This window comes from Heterodontus francisci, chromosome 6 (genome assembly GCF_036365525.1).
Source record: "Heterodontus francisci isolate sHetFra1 chromosome 6, sHetFra1.hap1, whole genome shotgun sequence".
Lineage (NCBI taxonomy): Eukaryota > Metazoa > Chordata > Chondrichthyes > Heterodontiformes > Heterodontidae > Heterodontus > Heterodontus francisci.
Window position 1 is genome coordinate 152,917,128 of NC_090376.1, and position 20,202 is coordinate 152,937,329.

At 44.2% G+C, this 20,202-nt stretch overlaps 1 protein-coding gene across 1 annotated transcript in view; it reads right to left on the reverse strand.

Moving 5' to 3' along the window:
- The window catches only part of dct (dopachrome tautomerase), a 54,432-nt gene extending 36,724 nt beyond the window's left edge, over positions 1–17,708 (reverse strand). Inside the window, exons 1-2 of the mRNA XM_068032948.1 lie at positions 17,426–17,708; positions 6,253–6,552 (exon numbers count right to left, since the gene is read on the reverse strand). Of these exons, the coding sequence (XP_067889049.1) occupies positions 6,253–6,552; positions 17,426–17,708 (583 nt within the window). The remainder of the gene's footprint in view (positions 1–6,252; positions 6,553–17,425) is intronic.
- Positions 17,709–20,202: the final 2,494 nt, after the last annotated feature.

Consider the following 20,202-nt stretch of genomic DNA (forward strand, 5'->3'; position numbering starts at 1 on the left):
GATGAGGAATTTTAATACCCCTGATTTCTCAATTCAAAACTCTCACGTATATACTGTCTAATCTATTAACTCATCTTTTGGAATGTAGGTGTTACCTTTCGGTGCGTGTTTTTCCCACTTTCATTATCCATATATAGTAATATCATTAGCTACTTATTCCCAATTAATTATCTGCTGATAATTCCCTTCTCATGAAGTTATGAGCTTTTATCTGTTCAAAATGTTTGTAGTGTTTTATAGTAACACTAAGACTTAACTTTATAAATGTGTTTTATACTTCTAAGATTTTTAATTAAATTTATGCTGGAATTGTTTTCTCCTTTTTGGGTTAAGTTGGGTTTACGTGGCATCTGTGTTTTGTAGGTAACATTCCATTTTGTGATCGATCATCTGTGATGGTTCTTTGATGGTATCGAGTACCATCTCCTTAAGTCAGTCTGTCTATATCATTAACATCATCAACTAATTAGGATTATAGTTATCAGTACAGACCATGTATAGCTTGTCTCATTTAACTTAAAAGGTGTTTCTGGTACACATTCCATTGTAACAGGGATGTTCATGGATTTTTAACTCTGCCCTTAAAGGGAATTTCATCGAGTCTTGAAAACTGACCATTTATTCAATCCTTAATTCTAAAAGTGTATTATTTATATCTAAATTCTACCTAATTAAGCCTATTATACCTTTATTTCATCACACCAGGTCTCCCTTGCACTCAACTCCACCTGACCTTCAGTTCCCTCTCCTTGCCTTTCAGGTGGCTGCAGCCCCTATTCCTTTCCGTATCACTATCCTCGTCTGACGAAGCCTCAGGCTGACCTTAATCATCCTCCAGGGCCTCTCCCTTCTCCATTGCCAGGTTATGTAAGGCGCAGCAGACGACAATAATTCTAGAGACCCTTGATGGCGAGGACTGAAGGGCTCCGGCGATCGAGACACCTAAATCTCATTTTGAGAAGACATATAGTCTGTCCTATGGTCACTCTGGTGGCCGCCTGGCTCTCATTGTAACGTTCCTCGACACTGTTCCTTGGGTTCCTCACCGGTGTCATCAGCCTTGTGTTCAGCGGATAACCCGTCGCCAAGTATCCATCATTGCAGGCGTTCAGGAGGGCTGAATAGTGCTGGCACCTGGGAGTTCTGGAGAATGACTGCATCGCAACTGCTTCCAGGGTGACGTGCACGCACCTGTAAGATTCCCTTACGATGGTCACAGACGATTTGAAGATTCATTGAGTGGAAACCCATGTGATGAATGAAGGCCCCTGTCTGACCTGCAGGTGCTCGAATGACCATGAGTGCAGTCAATTACACCCTGGCCCATTGGGAACCCAGCGATGGTGCTGAATCCTCTGGCTCTCTCAGCCTGACTGGCGGTGTCCGTCTTGAAGTTGATAAAATGGTTGGCACGCTTGAAAATGGCATCAGTCACAAGCTTTATGCAGTGATGGGCTGATGCTTGGGAGACTCCGCACATGTCTGCCGATGAAGCCTGGAATGAGCCTGGTGCATAGAAATTCAGCGCTACTGTTACCTTCAGTGCAACCGGCATTGGATAGCCACCCACGCAGTTTGAAGCAACCTCCGCTGCCAGCATCTCACACAGAGATGTGACAGTCTCCTGTGACAGCTGCAGTCTTCTTCAGTTCTGAGAGTTGCAGGAGGCTCAAACTCGGGCGATAGACCCTGCCTGCTGGGTAGGCTCGTATCCTGACAGGTAGTTGCACCCGGGCCACTCTGCCAGCTTCTCCCCCTCCCCCATTATGAGGCTGTATTGGGCCTGCACGTTGTGTGCTCCCCTGGCTAGTTGTCCTTCTGCCCTTCTAATAGATGAGCCGCCTCCAGAGTGCACAATTCCCATTGCTGCTGTGTTTCACAGATGCAATTACTTCAGATAGTACCAGCCTGCTGTAAGGACAGGCACACACAACCCGCTCCCTTTCACCCAAGAAATCAATACACCTGGGGCCCAATCAGAAGTGAGTATCACTCAGATGAACCCCGCTGAACAAGCTTTAAAGTCACACAAATAAATAACAATGAACAAAGAACCAACAAAACAGTACCTCCAACTCCCTCCCAGATACACTGCCTGCCGCTCTTTTAAACCTGCCGGGTTCCTGACTCGTTTTACAGCCATAAAATCTGACAGCCAACATAAAATGGCTGTCAATTGGTGTTTTAACTACCTCAATTGCCCTTTAATTGATTGTAAGTGGACAGTGACCGGCACCTCGATCTCGCCTGTCATCTGACCAGCATAAAATGGCGTTTGTGCGTCATGACGTCGGGGACCCGACCCGGTATCATTGACCATCATTTTGTGTCTCGGACACATCGGAGGAGTCCCCCTTTTCAAAGGTACAATTCAGGCCACAATCTTGAAAGATCCTTGTTTAAGATGGATTTTACATTGGGTTGGATTTTAAAGGGTCCCTGACGCCGGCAACAATGGCGGGGTGGGCATGAAGATCGCTATGGATGAGGCCCACCACCGACCCCAACATTGGCAGGGCTGGGCCCCATCTCAACGGAAGCAGTGAGGCGGAGAGGCCTCATGACCACCCCTCGCCGCTCAGCGATGGGATCACAATTTCCATACGTAATTACATTAACCTACATGAATTAATGAAGGTCCCATCAGCCTCCTTATTTGCCACACCGATCTTCATTCTGGCTGCTGGCAATGCCGCGCCTTCGAATCCCTGTCCGTGGAAATGAGGCGTGACCTGTGGGGAGTGGGGAGGAGGTACTCTTTTCAGTGCAGGAGGGGGGAAGCAGGGTCAAAATCTTCGGATTGGTTGGGAGGTGATGGGAAGGAGTAAAAGACAAAGGTTCTGAAGTTTAGAGGGGTGGGGTGGGGGGGGGAGGTCATATATTCATGGTAGGTATTTCGGGGTGGGGGACAGGGCAGGAATGATGTGTAATGCCATGGAGGGGGTGGGGGGGGGGAGGTTGAGAGAGGGCATTGAATGATTTTTTCAGTCATTTTAATTACCTTTACATTCACTGTGTCTTTAAAAATGTAAATGGTCATTTAGGGCTGTAAGCTCTTTAAAAATGGCGCCGGTGCCTGCGCATTGGCACCGGGTGTCGTTGCCGGGGACGGCTCACCCGCCCCCTCCATATCATTGGGTGGGGGGGGGGGGGGGGGGGCGGCCGGCCCAGGCATGCTAATGAGCCACCACATTTGGAATTGCAGCGCCTCAGCTACGTGCGCCCCCTTTGTGCGGGCCGCCATGTCCTTCACCCACCGCCTATTTCAGTGGCGGGCTTTCAAAATGCAGCCCATTATCTAGGGCATGTCAGGGCAAAAACTGTGATTGCATTCATTAGTTTCCAGTTATACTATCAAAACTAGCCTTCTGAAATGGCAATTGTGCCTTAGAATTGAACATTTTTAATGTTATCTCTAGTCCTTTGGAGTTGAGATTGCACATTAAAAATCTATTTTGCGCTGTATATTAGTGAAACAACTTCAAACTGAATAATCATCCAGGTTAATGAGTTTCAGACTTTAAATTGTCACAGAAAATGCATGAAAGATGAAGGATTAAATTGAACAGTCAACAAAACTAATTTTGGATCTCTCTATATAACCATTGATTTGTACGGTTGTTATTCGAGTTTGCAACAATTATGCAAATTTAGCTAGTCCTGATAGAAACAATTTTAAACCATATTTGGGAATTCTCGTTGCATGTTATCCCAACTGTAATATAACTATGTCGTTCATTTTTCAGCAAAGAGCTTTCTATTGGATTGTGTTCTTGCTACAAATACAATAACATTTGAATTGGGTTTTATAATTGATAAATCTGTTTACCAGTTTTATTAACCAAGAAAATTTTAACATCTCTATTTAATAGCTGTTAGTAAATGAAAGTGCATATACATCTTGAAACCTTAGATTGAATAAACAAGGTTTACAAGAAGCACAAACTAATATGTCTTTTAATGTATTAATTTTTTATATGCCAAGAAACTTGCATTTGGCACACACTTCTTATTTGTCATTACTTACTTCCTCTAATGTCATACTTTTACCGTAACATTTTGTTGCTTGGCTTAAACGAGATAACAGCAAATCAGTGCTGAAGGGGTAGGGAATGTACAAACCAAAAGCTAGAAAACTATTTGAAGCCATCAAAGACTGTTTTTGAAAATGTTTTGAATACAAAGTGTATGGTGATTTTGAATAGAATGTTAATTACATTTTTAAATAAAAGCTATTAACTTAGTTTTTACTTGAGAAACTAAGTCAAGCTGAGAGATAAAAAAGACAAAAATAAAAACAAAATACTGCGGATGCTGGAAATCTGAAATAAAAACAAGAAATGCTGGAACCACTCAGCAGCTCTGGCAGCATCTGTGGAAAGAGAAGCAGAGTTAACGTTTCGGGTCAGTGACCCTTCATCGGAACTGACAAATATTAGAAAAGTCACAGGTTATAAGCAAGTGAGGTGGGGGTGGGGCAAGAGATAACAAAGGAGGTCTAGATTGGACCAGGCCACATAGCTGACCAAAAGGTCACGGAGCAAAGGCAAACAATATGTTAATGGTGTGTTGAAAGACAAAGCATTAGTACAGATTAGCTGTTAATACACTGAATATTGAACAGCAGCAAGTGCAAACCTGAAAAAAAACTGTGGGTAAGCAAACTGAACAAACTAAGATGTAATGAAAAAAATTGTAAAAAAGAATGTAAAAAAAAAAAAGAGAAAGAAAATAATAACTAAAAATGAAAGTAAAATGGGGGGCTGTCATGCTCTGAAATTATTGAACTCAATGTTCAATCCGGCAGGCTGTAGTGTGCCTAATCGGTAGATGAGATGCTGTTCCTTGAGCTTGCGTTGATGTTCACTGGAACACTGCAACAATCCCAGGACAGAGATGTGAGCATGAGAGCAGGGGGGAGTGTTGAAATCGCAAGCAACCGGAAGCTCAGGGTCCTGCTTGCGGACTGAGCGGAGATGTTCCGCAAAGCGGTCACCCAGTCTGCGCTTGGTCTCCCCAATGTCGAGGAAAAGGAGATAAAAAAGACACTTCAATTGTTTACATTTATCTAATGTTGGTGTAAGATTTGTTTATACAGCTGTTGTGGGTAAATGAAACATTAATTGTTTGTTCTTGTGAATAAATTGCAAGAAGCTGTTTTCACAAACATGAAGTATTTTTAATAAGATGAAAAGTGACTAAACTGTTGAATTTGAAGCTACTGACTCATGGGAGATTCAAACTTGGTGCACAAACATTGTCTGTGTCTGAATGTTGCAAATGACAATTTAGTGTCATTATGAAAATTTAATGAAGTTCCACATGAAAGAAAAAGCTTAAACTGTGGGGATTCAGTGTAAATCTTGGAAGTTATATCAGGTGGGTGGGGGTTGGAGTTACTAAAATTGATCATTATTAATATAGAGCACTGAGCACTTGGACAAATTTGAGCTGATCAAAGAGATCAAAGAGAGCAGTGCAACTTCACCAAAATTAGACCGAGCTAAAGAGTTACTTTATTAAGACAAATTTCATTAAACTTGGTTTGTAATCTCTTGAGTACAGAAGATTGTGGGGGATATAATTGAGGTGATTAAACTGATATAAGGATTCAATAGAGTAGATACACAGAAACTATTTTCTCTGGTGGGGGAAATCCAAAACAAAGGGACATAATGTTAAAATTAGAGCTGGGCCGTTGGGGAGCGAAATCAGGAAGCACTTCTTCACACAAAGATTAGTAGAAATGTGGAACTCTCTCTCTCCCCCTGTGGATGCTGGATCAATTGAAACTTTCAAGACTGAGATTGTTAGATTTTTGTTAGATAAGAGTATCAGTGGATATGGAGCAAAGGCAAGTCAATGGGATTAAGATACTGATCAGCCATGATCTCGCTGAATGACAGGACAGGCTCAAGGGCTGAATGATTCATTCCTATTCTTATGTTTGCAGAGAAGTAATTAATGGCAAAACATTAGTTTCTGGAAAGGTTAAAGAGAAGGAATGCTTTATTTGTCACTTAGCAAACAAGATTGATGAAAATACATTTACACAGTAGAACATTCATTGTCACTATACAACACCATGGGTCAACATGTAGTATTCTACTAGAAGATGCAATCAATTGCTTATTTAACACTGCAACTAAATTTTTATCAAGCTTATTTTGATCTAGCATTAGTAATGTAGACAGAAGCTCTAGAAACTAAGCTACTCTTGGTGACCAATAAAAAAGAAACAGTACAACTAACCCAACAGTGTGTCTCTTGTGGAATAGTAATGAAGCCACACAAAATAATTGTATACAGTAACATCAGTGACTTGTGGTTGTGTTCCATTAGGCCCCAGTAATCTCAGCCAGTGTTGGGTCGCAATTACATAATCTGGGTGGATTGTAGTTTTGGCTTGATCCAATGCATCCAAGAACTGCTGTTGCTCCATTGGTGTTAGTGAAAGAATATTTTTTCTAATCACTGGTGCTTTTCTCAAGTCACAGTTTTGGCCAGTCCATCCAAATTTGCACTCTGCACAGTTGTACCCGGCATAGTTTCCTATGTTAGTGAACAGAAAAGTTTCACAAGTTACAGAGAATGATCACTTCATTAATGACCATGCTGCAATTATTTTTATAACCTGTCTTTACAGAACTCATTCAACTGGGAGGACACAGCATCATGAACATTACAGCTGTCAACACCCTCCCACCCATTTAATACAGAGTAATAAATTAATTTGCTCTATTGCTTCCAAACCTTGATAACGTATTTCTGCTTGTCCAGCAGAATCTATTTTTAACTTTCAATCTGCTGAAAATACAATTGAGATGACTCTGTTTCTTTTCTTCTACTAATCAGCCTGGTACTATTGTGAGCCTGTTGCTGTTCTGAACGTCCTCAAATCATCAGTGAATTTTCCTTTATTCCAGATCAGCCCAGTAATTCAGCTAACTTCCTAGACCTTTTCCTCATCTCCAATCCAAATTTTCACATGATATTCTTTTTATATCGCTGGTTCCTCTAACCACTGTCTCATATTTGCCTCTTGAACAGTATCCTGTAGAAAATCATACTCTTTACATACACTTTGTAGGCATCAGACATCAACCAGATGTTTTGCAGTTTTACCCTGGTCCAGCTATTGCCTTTCTTCTTCTGATCCTTCCTTCAACATTAGTGAAGTAATTGATGTTATTCTAGGAGGCATGGAGAGGTTTCATACCCTATTCTTCTCTTACCAGCACAGCTGATACTGTGTGTTGATTCAACCCTGTCATTTTCACACAAACTGCCCAATGAACCTAGAAATGCAATCCTCTACTTGTAATCTCTGCAAGTCCACTATGATAGCTGCTAAATTAAACATTATTGAACTCGTGATCTTCCAGCAGCTGCTCTTTCTGGTCTCTGTCCCTTGTAACTTCTGTGAATCCTCCTTCCCACTTCCCTTCCATACGAAAGGCACATTTGCTAACTCTCCCAAACAGTCAAATATCCTGCCAAAAATCCATCGACCTGAAACGTTAACTCTGTTTCTCTCTCCACAAAGGCTATCTGACCTGCTGAGTATTTCCAGCATTTTCTCAATTTATTTCAAATTTCCAGCATCTGCAGTATTTTGCTTTAGTGCAGCCTTTTTAAATCACTACTCTCCAGCTCTAATCTTGGTAAAGAAATTCCTCCATTCCTTCATTTTTTTCGACCCTTAGAACAAACAGGTCTTATCAAATCATCAGGTCCCCATACTCCAATAAGGCTCCTGGTCTGATACTTTCCCTCTCATTATAGTCAAAATGTCAGCCTCCAGGTTTAGGCCTGGGCTTTCCAGCATTGGTGCCCCTTTAAGAAAAACTTTGTGCCTGCAGAGGGAGTTACATGTATGTTTCCCAGGTCAGCTTATTTGCTTACGGCCTGAATTTTATTCGGGTGCTGCACTCCGCCGTGGCATCCTTTGAACTCGGTGGCATGCTTGCATTCAGCGGCTGCAGCCGAGCCCCTGCAATATTACGCGCGGGGCCTCAGTTGCATCACTGCGATGTGCAGCCCCCCCAGCTCTCATATTACATGGGACATCTGGCGCAGTGAGGAACCTTTTGATAGCTGTGCTGCAGGTGCTGGGGCCCTATTTTAAGCACCCAGCACCTGCTTTCTGACAGCTGCCAAAGAAATACTTACCTCACTGTTGAAGAGTGGGGCTGCTGTCAATCTGGCAGCAAAGCTGAAAGTGCTGGGGAAGCTCAGGTCAGGCAGCATCTGTGGAGAGAGAAGCAGAGTTAACTTGTCCAAGTTCACAGACCTGAAAGTTAACTCTGCTTCTCTTTCCACAGATGCTGCATGACCTACTGAGTTACCCCAGCACTTTCTGTTTTGCTGCCACTTACTGCTGTGTCCCAGTGTCCTGTGAAGTTGCGATCCTCTTCTTCCACGCCAGTGTAACATTCCTTCTTGTAGGCAAGCTGCACCAGGGTGAACAATCTTAATTTTGCACATTCCATGAAGTGAGACTTAAATGCACCATAAAAGGCAAATACACAACAGAAATAAAACCATAATTGAAGAATATCTACATACTATGGGCTTCTAATCATCTATGAAAAGCCACAGACTAATATGCATTTGGAATCTGTATTCATTTCTCTGCTAATTGTTATGTGAAAATACCTGTAACTGCCATTAAACGATCTTTGTCAAAAAAACAGGAAAATATGTTCATATTTTTTTTTTTTTAAATTTAGAGATACAGCACTGAAACAGGCCCTTCGGCCCACCGAGTCTGTGCTGACCAACAACCACCCATTTATACTAACCCTACAGTAATCCCATATGCCCTACCACCTACCTACACTAGGGGCAATTTTTATAACAGCCAATTTACCTACCACCTGCAAGTCTTTTGGCAGTGGGAGGAAACCCACGCAGACACAAGGAGAACTTGCAAACTCCACACAGACAGTACCCAGAATTGAACCCAGGTCCCTGGAGCTGTGAGGCTGCGGTGCTAACCACTGCGCCACTGTGCCGCCCTATATTGCTAATGAAATATTATACCAATAACTATGATCAGCTGCTGCAGAAGCAAAGTGTTCGTGAACATGCGTTGATGTGTTATAGTTGAAAATCTATGACAACAGCACAGATTTTCAAACATGTGCAAGACAAATCTTGCAGCCAGAAGTTAGAGCAGTTACATAGTGGAGTCACCTTTGCATTTAAAGAAACACACCAACAGAATATAATGGTCAGGTTGAGAAAAGAAACAGACAAGCTGCTAGGGCAAAGGGCAGGATTAGGGAGCGGAGACTAGAGCTGGGGCCTCGAGGCTACAGAATCAGCTGTTTCTGGGGAATGTCGGTGTAATGGGAAACAAAGAGATAATGGACACGGGATGGAGCCATCTGCTATGTGTATTGATAAGGCTGAGGCTGTATGTTCATTGGAATGTGTAATCAATCACAATTGTTTTAATTAAAATGTATGGTCAACTATATCAATCATCCGTTGTTTGAACACATTGAGTGACAAGAACTGTATATAAGTTTGTGCTCCTGAATGTAAAGTCAGAGTATTACCTGCGTACGCTTGAATAAATGATTGAAAAACCTGTACCTGAATCTCCTCAAAACAGTCCTCATAGTCCGAGGAGGAATCCTGTTGACGTCTCTCCTCATCATGCCAGGCCTGCCCCCTATTGAGTGCTTAGTTTTGCAGAGCACAGCGAGCATCAAAGAAAGGAGCTGGCCTTTCAGCCCACAGTACAGGGCATCACCCTATCCATACAAGCTTTGGAGGCACTTTTTCAGCATGCCGATCTCCTGCTCAATGGTGGCTCTTGTAGCTCATTGGATGGCATTGTATCTCTCCTCTGCAGCAGTGGTGGAGTCCCTCACTGGTGTCAGGAGTCATGTCTGCAAGGGATAGCCCTTGTCTTCAAGAAGCCACCCCTCCATCTGAGCCAGTTCAGTGAACAGCAGTGGCAGCAAGGTCCAGGTGTCATGGCAGCTGCCTGAAAAGCGGGCACAGATTTGCATGAAGCATCTCTGGTGATCACATACCAGCTTCACCTAGATTGAGAGGATTCCTTTAATGGTGATGTCTGCAGGTGGTAGCCTAGCAGTCTATGAACATTATTACCTCTGGTTCTCCAGCAATGGTGCTGAAACCAATGGCCCTCTGGGCCTGGCTGTGAGAATCTGTCCTGAAGTGGACATACTCACTGGCCTAAAATAAAAGCAAAATACTGCAGATGCTGTAAATCTGAATACTCACTGGCCTTCCGGTGCAAGGCATCAGTGACCTCCCTGTTGCAGCAGTGCACTGCTGACTATGTGACCCCACAAAGGTCTCCAGTGGGCCCCTGAAAAGCTTCATTGCCTAGGAGAATCGCTGCCACTATGAGGACCGCAGGCATAGGATGTCCACTGCAGTCCATGGGCTGCAGGTCACCTTTAAGCAGGGCATAGAGACATGTCACCACCCTCTCTACATGCGCAATCGCCTTTGACACTGGTGCTCTGACATTCGATGTCATGTGGGGCCTGTAGATGCACGGCAACTATAATGGCGAGCTCCCCATGGCAGCTACTACTCACAACCGGGGGCCTCTACTTGGACCACACCTGCCTGTTGATTTTGGCTCCAGCACATACAGATCCTTAGGAGTAGAGGATCACACAATGTAGGATGAGCCACACCCATTTCCATGTGATAAATAAAGTTGAACTCTTCATTTATTTGAAGGTTCCTAACAGGGCAGGGATTGGTGTTGACGGGTACATCAGGTGCTTTCATGGATCAACTATGTGGCATGGCATTGCCCATCTTGGCTAACACTCAGAGTGGCACAGCATGACCACATCAAGATCCTGCCAGCTGCATCGATTGCCCCCACCATCCATATACCCTTAACACTCCTACCCTTTTTTGGCACCCTCCCCACACACAGGGTGACTGGAGTGCCATTGCTCCTTCACACACGCAAACAAACGCAGAGCATCACTGATAACGGAGGGAAGGTACACAATACCTTCCTTCATGCCTGTAGAGCTTTCCCTCCAGTAATCCCAGACCCCCCCCCCCACCTCCCTTTAAGAATACAGAGGGAGACCCCTAAATATCCGCCCCCCACCCCTTCCAGTATGGAGAGTGAGACCCCTGAATAACAGAACTTACCTTCCGTAGCGAAACCTTCCAGCTCTGATGACCCAGAGGCTTTTCTGATCATGAATGGGACGGCACGTGACGGCCGCCCGCTCAACGTAAAATCCGGAAGTGTGCATCGCGAGGTGGCAGGGCTGTATAATCTGCAGAGGTACGTACTGTTTTGAATATGGTAATTGGGGTGCCGCCGCCAAGCGGTGGGGGGGGGGGGGGGGGGCACAACCAGGTTCCTCCCCCGCCGCCGATAATATGCGGCGGGCCCTTCTCGACATCGGGGGTCGAGGCAGGCCTCTCACCGGCCCCCGTGCCACAACCCGCAGTGTCAAGGGGCCAGTAAAATTCAGCCCCGCGTATTGATAATGGTATTGGTTTAAAACTGTAAGCAGCTGAATTATGTGAAAACTTCAGTGCAGCCTTTAAAAATATAGTTCCACCTGCACTCTTCAGTAACAGACTGAGAACAACCAGAGAACTCTCTAATAATTTCATAATTTCATTGCATATCTTGGCAATAATTTTACTGTACTTATACAGAATCATTATAATATAAGCACCATCAAGGCCCAAAAAGTAACAGGCTAGGGCCCCCTCCAGGAGAAAAGCATCGAGCGTTACAGGTACAGACCTCCAAACTGAAGCCAAGAAGTCCATATTCCTCAATGTGGATGACACCAAGTCTGCCAGGAATGTATTTTTATTTTTTTATTTTAGAAATACAGCACTGAAACAGGCCCTTCGGCCCACCGAGTCTGTGCCGACCAACAGCCACCCATTTATACTAACCCGACAGTAATCCCATATTCCCTAACACCTACCTACATTAGGGGCAATTTACAATGGCCAATTTACCTATCACCTGCAAGTCTTTGACTGTGGGAGGAAACCGGAGCACCCGACGAAAACCCAGGCGGTCACAGGGAGAACTTGCAAACTCCGCACAGGCAGTACCCAGAATCGAACCCGGGTCCCTGGAGCTGTGAGGCTGCGGTGCTAACCACTGCACCACTGTGCTGCCCCAAACTCAGTAACTCATGCTACCAGGAGGAAAGCGGAACTGGCATTGAATTCCAGTCCACTCACCCCCAGAACTGCAGACTCATGCCACAAAAAGTTCAATAACCTCACAGGACTGGCAACATGACACTTTGGATGCTCACTCCTTTTCTTTTCCTTGTCTGTCCTGGGCACCAGCACATGCTTCACTGTCTTAGTGCAACAGCTCCAACTAACCCTTCATATTGCACGCTGGTTAATATTGGTTCTAATTCTGAATCCTGCACTATGGCTACATAGCTCCCCTAGCACCAAGACTGGCATGTTCCTCCAATTTGTTACCTGGTAAATGGGTAGTTGATTGAGAGCATCTCTCTTTATTTCCAAGTAAGAAGAAGGCTGTGATGTCTAAGATAGACTGAGTTACACTGAGGAGGTGACCGTCAGTCCTCTGATGACCATTGCAAGCGTCAGCATGAACCTCTCTGAGTGTCCTAATAGTCTGCTCCCTGTAGTTCAGGATCCACTGGAGTCAAGGACTCCAAATCAGCCATGTAAGGCCACAACACTTCCTGAATGGCAAATTGTGAAGGACACAGCAGGCTATCACTACTCAAGACACCTGACTGGAGCATATTGCAGAGCACCTGCCAACCAACCTAAGTAGCAAAACTGCTGTCAAAACCCTGTTTTGGTATCATTTGTATGTTTTGAAGTGCCAACCCTCTGCTTTTGTCCAGCATAGTCAAGAGTGGAGCCATTAGACAGGGCTACAATGAGGTATGCCTTTGCAGTTTGCAGCCATCCACTGAGGTGGTTTTCTTCCCTGTGGAGGTCACAGAAGGCCGAGTGGGGAGAATGAAGGTGTCACAACAACCTCCTGCAGATCAGGTGTTGACATGGAGGATGCTCAGCATCACAAGCTATCTGTACATTCAGGGCCTGGCTACTTTCCTGTTCATAGGCAAGTAGGTATTCTGTGGGTGCTTTTAAATTGATGAGAGAGTCATAGACTTTACCAAGGATTATAGGGAAGCCCACAACTCCATAGAACCATATGGCCCTTTCTTTTTGCAATCCCAAAACTTATAAATGGGGCTGCTCTGATGCAAAGTGCATTGGAATTGTCTTATGGCACTCTATGTTGCATAGATCGCCCATGGATGCCTGAAATGAGCCTGTGCCATACAAATTGAGGGCAGTAGTGACCTTCATTTACACAGAGAGAGCAGTATGAGCAGATAAGCTTGGCTTCAGGTCTTCATGTATCAAAGGATGGAGATGCCCTATTGCAGCTTTGGAGAAGTTATCTCTTCTGATGCTGAGCTCAGAGAGGTCCTCATATGACCTATTGTGTCAATAAGTTCATAGGGAACGTGACACACCAGCTTCTTCCAATGCTAGTCCTCCACATTCCAGCTGAATGGACTGCCCTTGCCTGATTCCACTCTTAACTATCCAGTTAGCTAGTCAGGCAAGCTCTTCGTTTCTCTTCCCACTCCCATCAACATTAGCTCTGTAATCCCACAAGGAACTATCCTTGGCTGCCTTCTATTTTTCATCTACATGCTGTCCTTTGGCCACATCATTCAATAACACAATGTTGGATTCCATATGTGCTCTGATGATGCCCAGTTCTACCTCCCCACCACCTCTCTCAACCCCCTGCATTGCCTCAGTGTTCAGTATTGTTAGGTTGCATGTCCAACATCCAGCCCTAGCTGAGCTGAAATTTTCTCCAGTTAAATATTGGGAAGACCAAAGCCATTGTCTTCAGCCCCCACCACAAATTCCATTCCATAACCACAGATTCCAACATCCCTGGCCACTGTCTGAGAATGAACTAGGCTGCTTGCAAGCTTAGTGTCCTATTTGACCCTAAATTGACCTATTGACCCCATATCCTCTCCATCTAAAAGACCTCTGACTTCCACCTCTGCAATATCATTCAATTCTACTCCAATTCTAGTCCATCTGCTACTGAAACTCTCATCCATGCTTTTGCTACCTCCAGACTATTCCAATGCTCTGCTGGCTGGCCTCCCATATTCCACACTCGATATTAGTTACAGTGATTCAAAATTCTGCTGCCTATTTCCTAACTCACACCAAATCCTGTTCACTCATCACCCCTGTGCTCACTAGCCTGGTCCACTCATCCAGCCTAGCCAGAACAAAGGGGCGCTCTCAGTGATTAAATTACCTAGAATGGCCTTATTAACACAGTCGTCAAAGCCATCTACACCTATTGACTTTGAAAGAGCCAACCGCCTCCAAGTGTAACTGGACAGCTTAAGGTGTAGCACCTTGAATCTCAGAGAAGATTCCAGAAAAACCTCAAAAAAAAAACAAAGGGGCTGGATAGCATCATGTGACTGCCTGCGCAGCTCTGGAGAGACTGTAAGCTTTGTCACACAGAAAGCAGACAGGAGTAACTGAAAAGCCATCAATAAAGCAGCTCTCTCTCTCTGGTTGTGACTGGAAACACCCTCCAGCCTAGACACTGCCACAGCCAGCAATCAGGGGATGAGAAACAACTCCCTCTTCTGCCTCCAGGAGCCATGAGGAAAGCAAGCCCACCACTGTGCACGTGGCCCAGCGAGGATTTCAGGAAGACAATTTCAGCTGAGGATGAGACTCAGAACTGTATTTAAATTCCATTTATTCCGGACTTAAATCTAACCACCAAATCTGTTTTTCTCCTGTAATCTATTTGTGTGTGAGTGACTCTCGTGTGAATGTGTGTGTGAATGTGTAGTGTATTTTTAGTATTTTAACTGGGTTAGAGTGTTAAGAGTAATAAACTTACATGTTTTTTGTTTAAACTCAAGAAAACCTGTCTGATTGGATCTTTTGCAATTACATTAGAGCAAGCGCTCACTGAGGTGGTAAGTTCAACCACTGTGTTAAAAAAGGATAAACCCTGTTGCAGTCAAACCAGAGACGGGCGAAAGGGGAGCCTGAGACCCCCTCCTCGCCTGGCCATAACACATAGCTTTGTAACCTCCCCCAGCCCTGGAACTCTCCAAGAACTGTGCATTCTTCTATTTCTGGTCTCTTCTGCCCTCCCCACTTGCTTGAACCCTAAGCTCTGAATTTCCCCACCTGAACCTCACTGCCTCTCCACCTCTCTTTCCACCTTTAAAACCCTCCTTAAACGTTACCTCTTGACCTGTCCTAATGCCTCCATTTTCGACTTAATGTTAATTCTTGTTTAATTAAGCACCTGTGAATTGCCTTGGAATGTTTTACTATGTTAAAGACAATGTATAAATGCAAGGTGTTATTGAGTGATCTAGTAAAAATAACACAAACCTGAAGATCCTAGAACCATAGAATATTACAGCACAGAAGGAGGCCATTTGGCCGATCAAATCTGCGCTGGTTCTTTTGAAGAGCAATTCAGTTAGCCCCAATACCTTGATCTTTCCCTATTTCTTTGCAATTTTTTGCTCCTTCAAGTACTATCCAATTCCCTTTTGAAGGCTCCTATTGAATCTATATCCAACACCCTATTAGACAGTGCATTCCAAATCTGAACCACTTATTGCAGAAAAAGATTTTTCTTCATTTTGCTTCTAGTAATCATCTTAAACCTGTGTCCTCTTATTATCAACCCTAATGTCATTAGGAACAGTTTCTCTTTATTTAGTCTAGGAAAACCCTTCATGATTTCAAACACCTTTAAAAAATCTCCTCAGCTCTAAAGGAGAACAATGCCAGCCTCTCTAGGTAACTGTAATCCCTCATCATAGAGAGATACAGCACTGAAACAGGCCCTTTGGCTCACTGAGTCTGTGCTGACCATCAACCACTCATTTATACTAATCCTGCATTCCCATATTCCCTACCACATCCCCACCTTCCTTCAATTCTTCTACCACCTACCTACACTAGGGGCAATTTACAATGGCCAATTTACCTATCAACCTGCAATTCTTTGCTGTGTGAGAAAACCAGAGCACCCGGCGGAAACCCACACCATCACAGGGAGAACTTGCAAACTCTGCACAGGCAGTACCCAGAACTGCCCAGAATTGGGCACCATACTCCAGCTAGAGCCAAATTAATGTTTTTACATTAGTTTAGCATAACATCCTGGCTTTTATACTCTGTGCTGCTATTTTTAAAGCACAGGATCCCATTTGCTTTATTAACTGCTTCATTAACCTGTCCTGCCACCTTCAAAGATTTGTTTACAAACACCCCCAGGTCTGACTCTTCTTGCAACCCCTTTAAAATGGTACCATTTAACATGTATTGTCGCTCCTCATAAATCCTACCAAAATATATCACCTCACAGAATAACCTTTCTGCGTTGAATTTCATTTACCATTTGTCCACCCATTCCAGCAGACTGTCCATGTCCTCATGAAGTCTGTTACTATCTTAGTCACTAATTACTACACTTCCAAGTTTTGTGCCACCTGCAGATTTTGAAAGTTTGTCCTATATCCCCAGCCAAAGTCATTAATGTATATCGAAAAGAGCAGTGGTTCTGGCACTGAACCTTGGGGAACTCCACTGTATAGCCCTTCCAGTCTGAAAAAACAACCATTCATCACAACTCTGTACTGTGCCCAGTTCTGGTCTCTATATTATAGAAAGGATATAAGAGGCATTGGAGAAGCTACAAAAAGGATTCACAATGATGATACTGTAACTGAGGGGATATATTCATCATGAAGGATAGAAAAGGGTGGGACTCTATTCTCTGGAAAAGAGAAGGGTGTGCAATGGTCTGATGAAGGTCTGTCTTAAGAATAATGAAAGTTTGACAGGGAAGGTGTGGAGAAAATAGTCTACTTGTGGGGGAGTCCAAAACTAGGGGCCATAAATATGATCGCCATTAACAAAATCAAATAGGGAATTCAGGAGAAATTCCTTCACCCAAAGAGGGGTGAGAAGGTAGAAGTAGGAAAGAAGTAGATGAGTGGATTAGCATGGATGCATTTAAGGGGAAGTTAGGTAAGCACATGAGGAATAGCAGAATATGCTGAGAGGATGAGTTGAAGTAGGGTGGGAGGAGACTTTTATGGGGCATAAATGCCAGCATTGAACAGATGGGCTGAATGGGCTGTTTCTCAATTGTACCTTTGATATAACCGTATACATTTGTCATCCGTGTGTGATTTTAACAAGCACTGTACGGTGGGGAAAAAAGTAGATTCAAACACACATTACAACAGATAAATAAAGTCAGATTGAAAATCGAAGGGTTAATAAAAGGTTTAGTCCCATGACTTGAACATGAGCAGAAGAAAGAAAGCCCCATTACCGGTACACCTGCAAGTCCGATTAAAGAATTTCAGCGGCCACCTCTCCCGATCATCCACGTTTCGTAGGTTGTATGGTCCACTCCAGAGGTTTTCATCGACTTGCAAATCAACACATTTTCCTCGATTGGCCTCAGCACCGCAAAGCACTGTCGGATCCGGTCCCTGGGATGGGCAGCACTGCTTGGAGAGCAGGGCAGAGATGGTGGTACATGTACGGGGAAATTGAGCACCAACCAGCTCAAAAACCCTGATCAGCGTCCACAGCCACAGAGATGTCCACATCCTCCCGAAACACAAGCAACCTACTGAAAAATTGTGAAAGATTCACTGGTTACTGCCAGACTCCCTCGAAAGGAGCACACCCGTGTAAAATCAACTTATATGCTCCAATACAACTAAATCCCTATAGTGTGTGCATACGCATGGATTGCTAACAAAGCCTCACTGAGGGGATAATTTAACTGGATGCATCGTATGATTTGCACCTGACTTGTGGCCCTTAACCAACAGCATTTTTTTCACCAAAGATCTTATGACACTTCTGATAATGTTACATTGTAATCTTACATAGTTCGCATGCTCCATTGAAAACTTTCTATTTATTCAGCGAGTTTGATAAGGCCGGCAAAGCCACATTTATTGCTCATCCTTAATTGTATGATTAGATTTAGATTAGATTAGAGATACAGCACTGAAACAGGCCCTTCGGCCCACCGAGTCTGTGCCGAACATCAACCACCCATTTATACTAATCCTACACTAATCCCATATTCCTACCAAACATCCCCACCTGTCCCTATATTGCCCTACCACCTCCCGATACTAGTGACAATTTTATAATGGCCAATTTACCTATCAGCCTGCAAGTCTTTTGGCTTGTGGGAGGAAACCGGAGCACCCGGAGAAAACCCACGCAGACACAGGGAGAACTTGCAAACTCCACACAGGCAGTACCCGGAATCGAACCCGGGTCCCTGGAGCTGTGAGGCTGCGGTGCTAACCACTGCGCCACTGTGCCGCCCTATCTTGAATCTTTGGCATCCTTGTGGTAACGATCCCACATTGATGCCCTGGCCCTGCCTAAGTCCATCTGTTACTAAAAGTACACGTTTACCTCCAAACTCGACTTTTTCTGTGTTCTCTTGGTTGGCCATCCAACATTCCATAAACTTAAGCTCATCAAAATTCTGCCTGTATCCTAACTCGCAGCAAAGTCCGTTCACCCATCATCACATTCGCTCCTGGTCCCAAATACCTCCATTTTAAAATTTTCCTTTTTGTGTCTTCATGGCCTCGTTCCTCCCAGTCGCTGTAATCTCCTTCTGCATCCCTGACTCCCTTCAACCTACCATTGGTGGTCATGCCTTCAGCTGTCCAGGCCCGAATCTCTGGACGTCCCTTCCTAAAGCTCACTGCCTCTCGACCACTCTCTCCTCCTTTGAGACACTTCTTAAAACCCATCTCTGACCAAGCTTTTGGTCACCTGTCTTATTATTTCCTTCTTTGGCTCAGGTCACATTTTGTCAGATTATGCTTCTTGGAAATGCCTTGGGACTATGATAAATGTGTGATATAAATGCAAGTTCTTATTAATACAATGTATGGAATTCAAGGACAAAAACAGAAAATGCTGGTAATACTCAGCAGGGTAGGCAGTATCTGTGGAGAGAAAAACCGGGTTAACGTTTCAGGTCTGTAACCTATCATCAGAATTAGTCAAGGTTATAAATGTAATAGGTTTTGGGCAAGTGAAAGGTTTGGGAGGGGGTGGGGGAAGAAGAACAAAAAGGAAGATCTGTGATAGGGTGGAAGGCAGGAGACATGGTTTCATGGTATAAAGCCAAGGGGAGTGGTAATGGGACAAGTAAAGAAACAAAAGATGTGTCTGTATGAGGTGTAACTGGCAGGATAGCAGCTGCCCTAACACAAAGCAAAGGGATTAAGAAAGAAACAAGGGGTGGGGGAAGAACAAGCAAAAAAAGCACAAAGAAAGAAATTGGGGGCAGAGGTTATGATCTAAAATTATTGAACTCAATGTTGAGTCCGGAAGACTGCAAAGTGCCTAGTCAAAAGATGATGTGCTGTTTCTTGAGCTTGCAGTAAGCATCATGAGAAGGCCGAGGACAGAAAGGTCAATGTGGGAGCAAAGTGGAGAATTGAAGTGACAAACAATAGGAAGCTCGGGGACATGCTTGCAGACTAAATGGAGGTTTTCCGCAAAGCAGTCACCCAGTCTGCGTTTAGTCTCCGCAATGTAGAGGAGACCACATTGTGAGCAGCGATTACGGTATACTAAATTGAAAGAAATACAAGTAAATCACTGTTCCACTTGGAAGGAGTGTTTGGGGCCTTGGATGGTAAGAAGGGAGGAGATAAACAGGCATGTGTTGCATCTCCTGCACTTGCGTGGGAAGGTTTGTTTGGTGGTGGCATCATGCTGGTAGTGGTAGAAATGGTGGAGGATGATCCGTTGAATATGGAGGCTGCTCGGGTGGAAGGTGACTGCAAAGGGAACCCTCTCATGGTTCTGGGAGGGAAGGGAAGGGGTAAGAGCAGAAGTGCATGAAATAGATCAGACACGGCTGAGGCCCTGTCTACCATGCTGGGGGTGGAATCATCAGTTGAGGGAAAAGAAAGACATAGCAGAAGTGCTAATAGGGACGGTGGCATCGTCTGAACAAATGCGACAGAGATGGAGAAACTGGACAGTGAAATTTAGTCCAAGCAGGAAAGGAGGTGAGAGGAAGTGTAGTCCAGTCAGCTGTGGGAGTCCGTG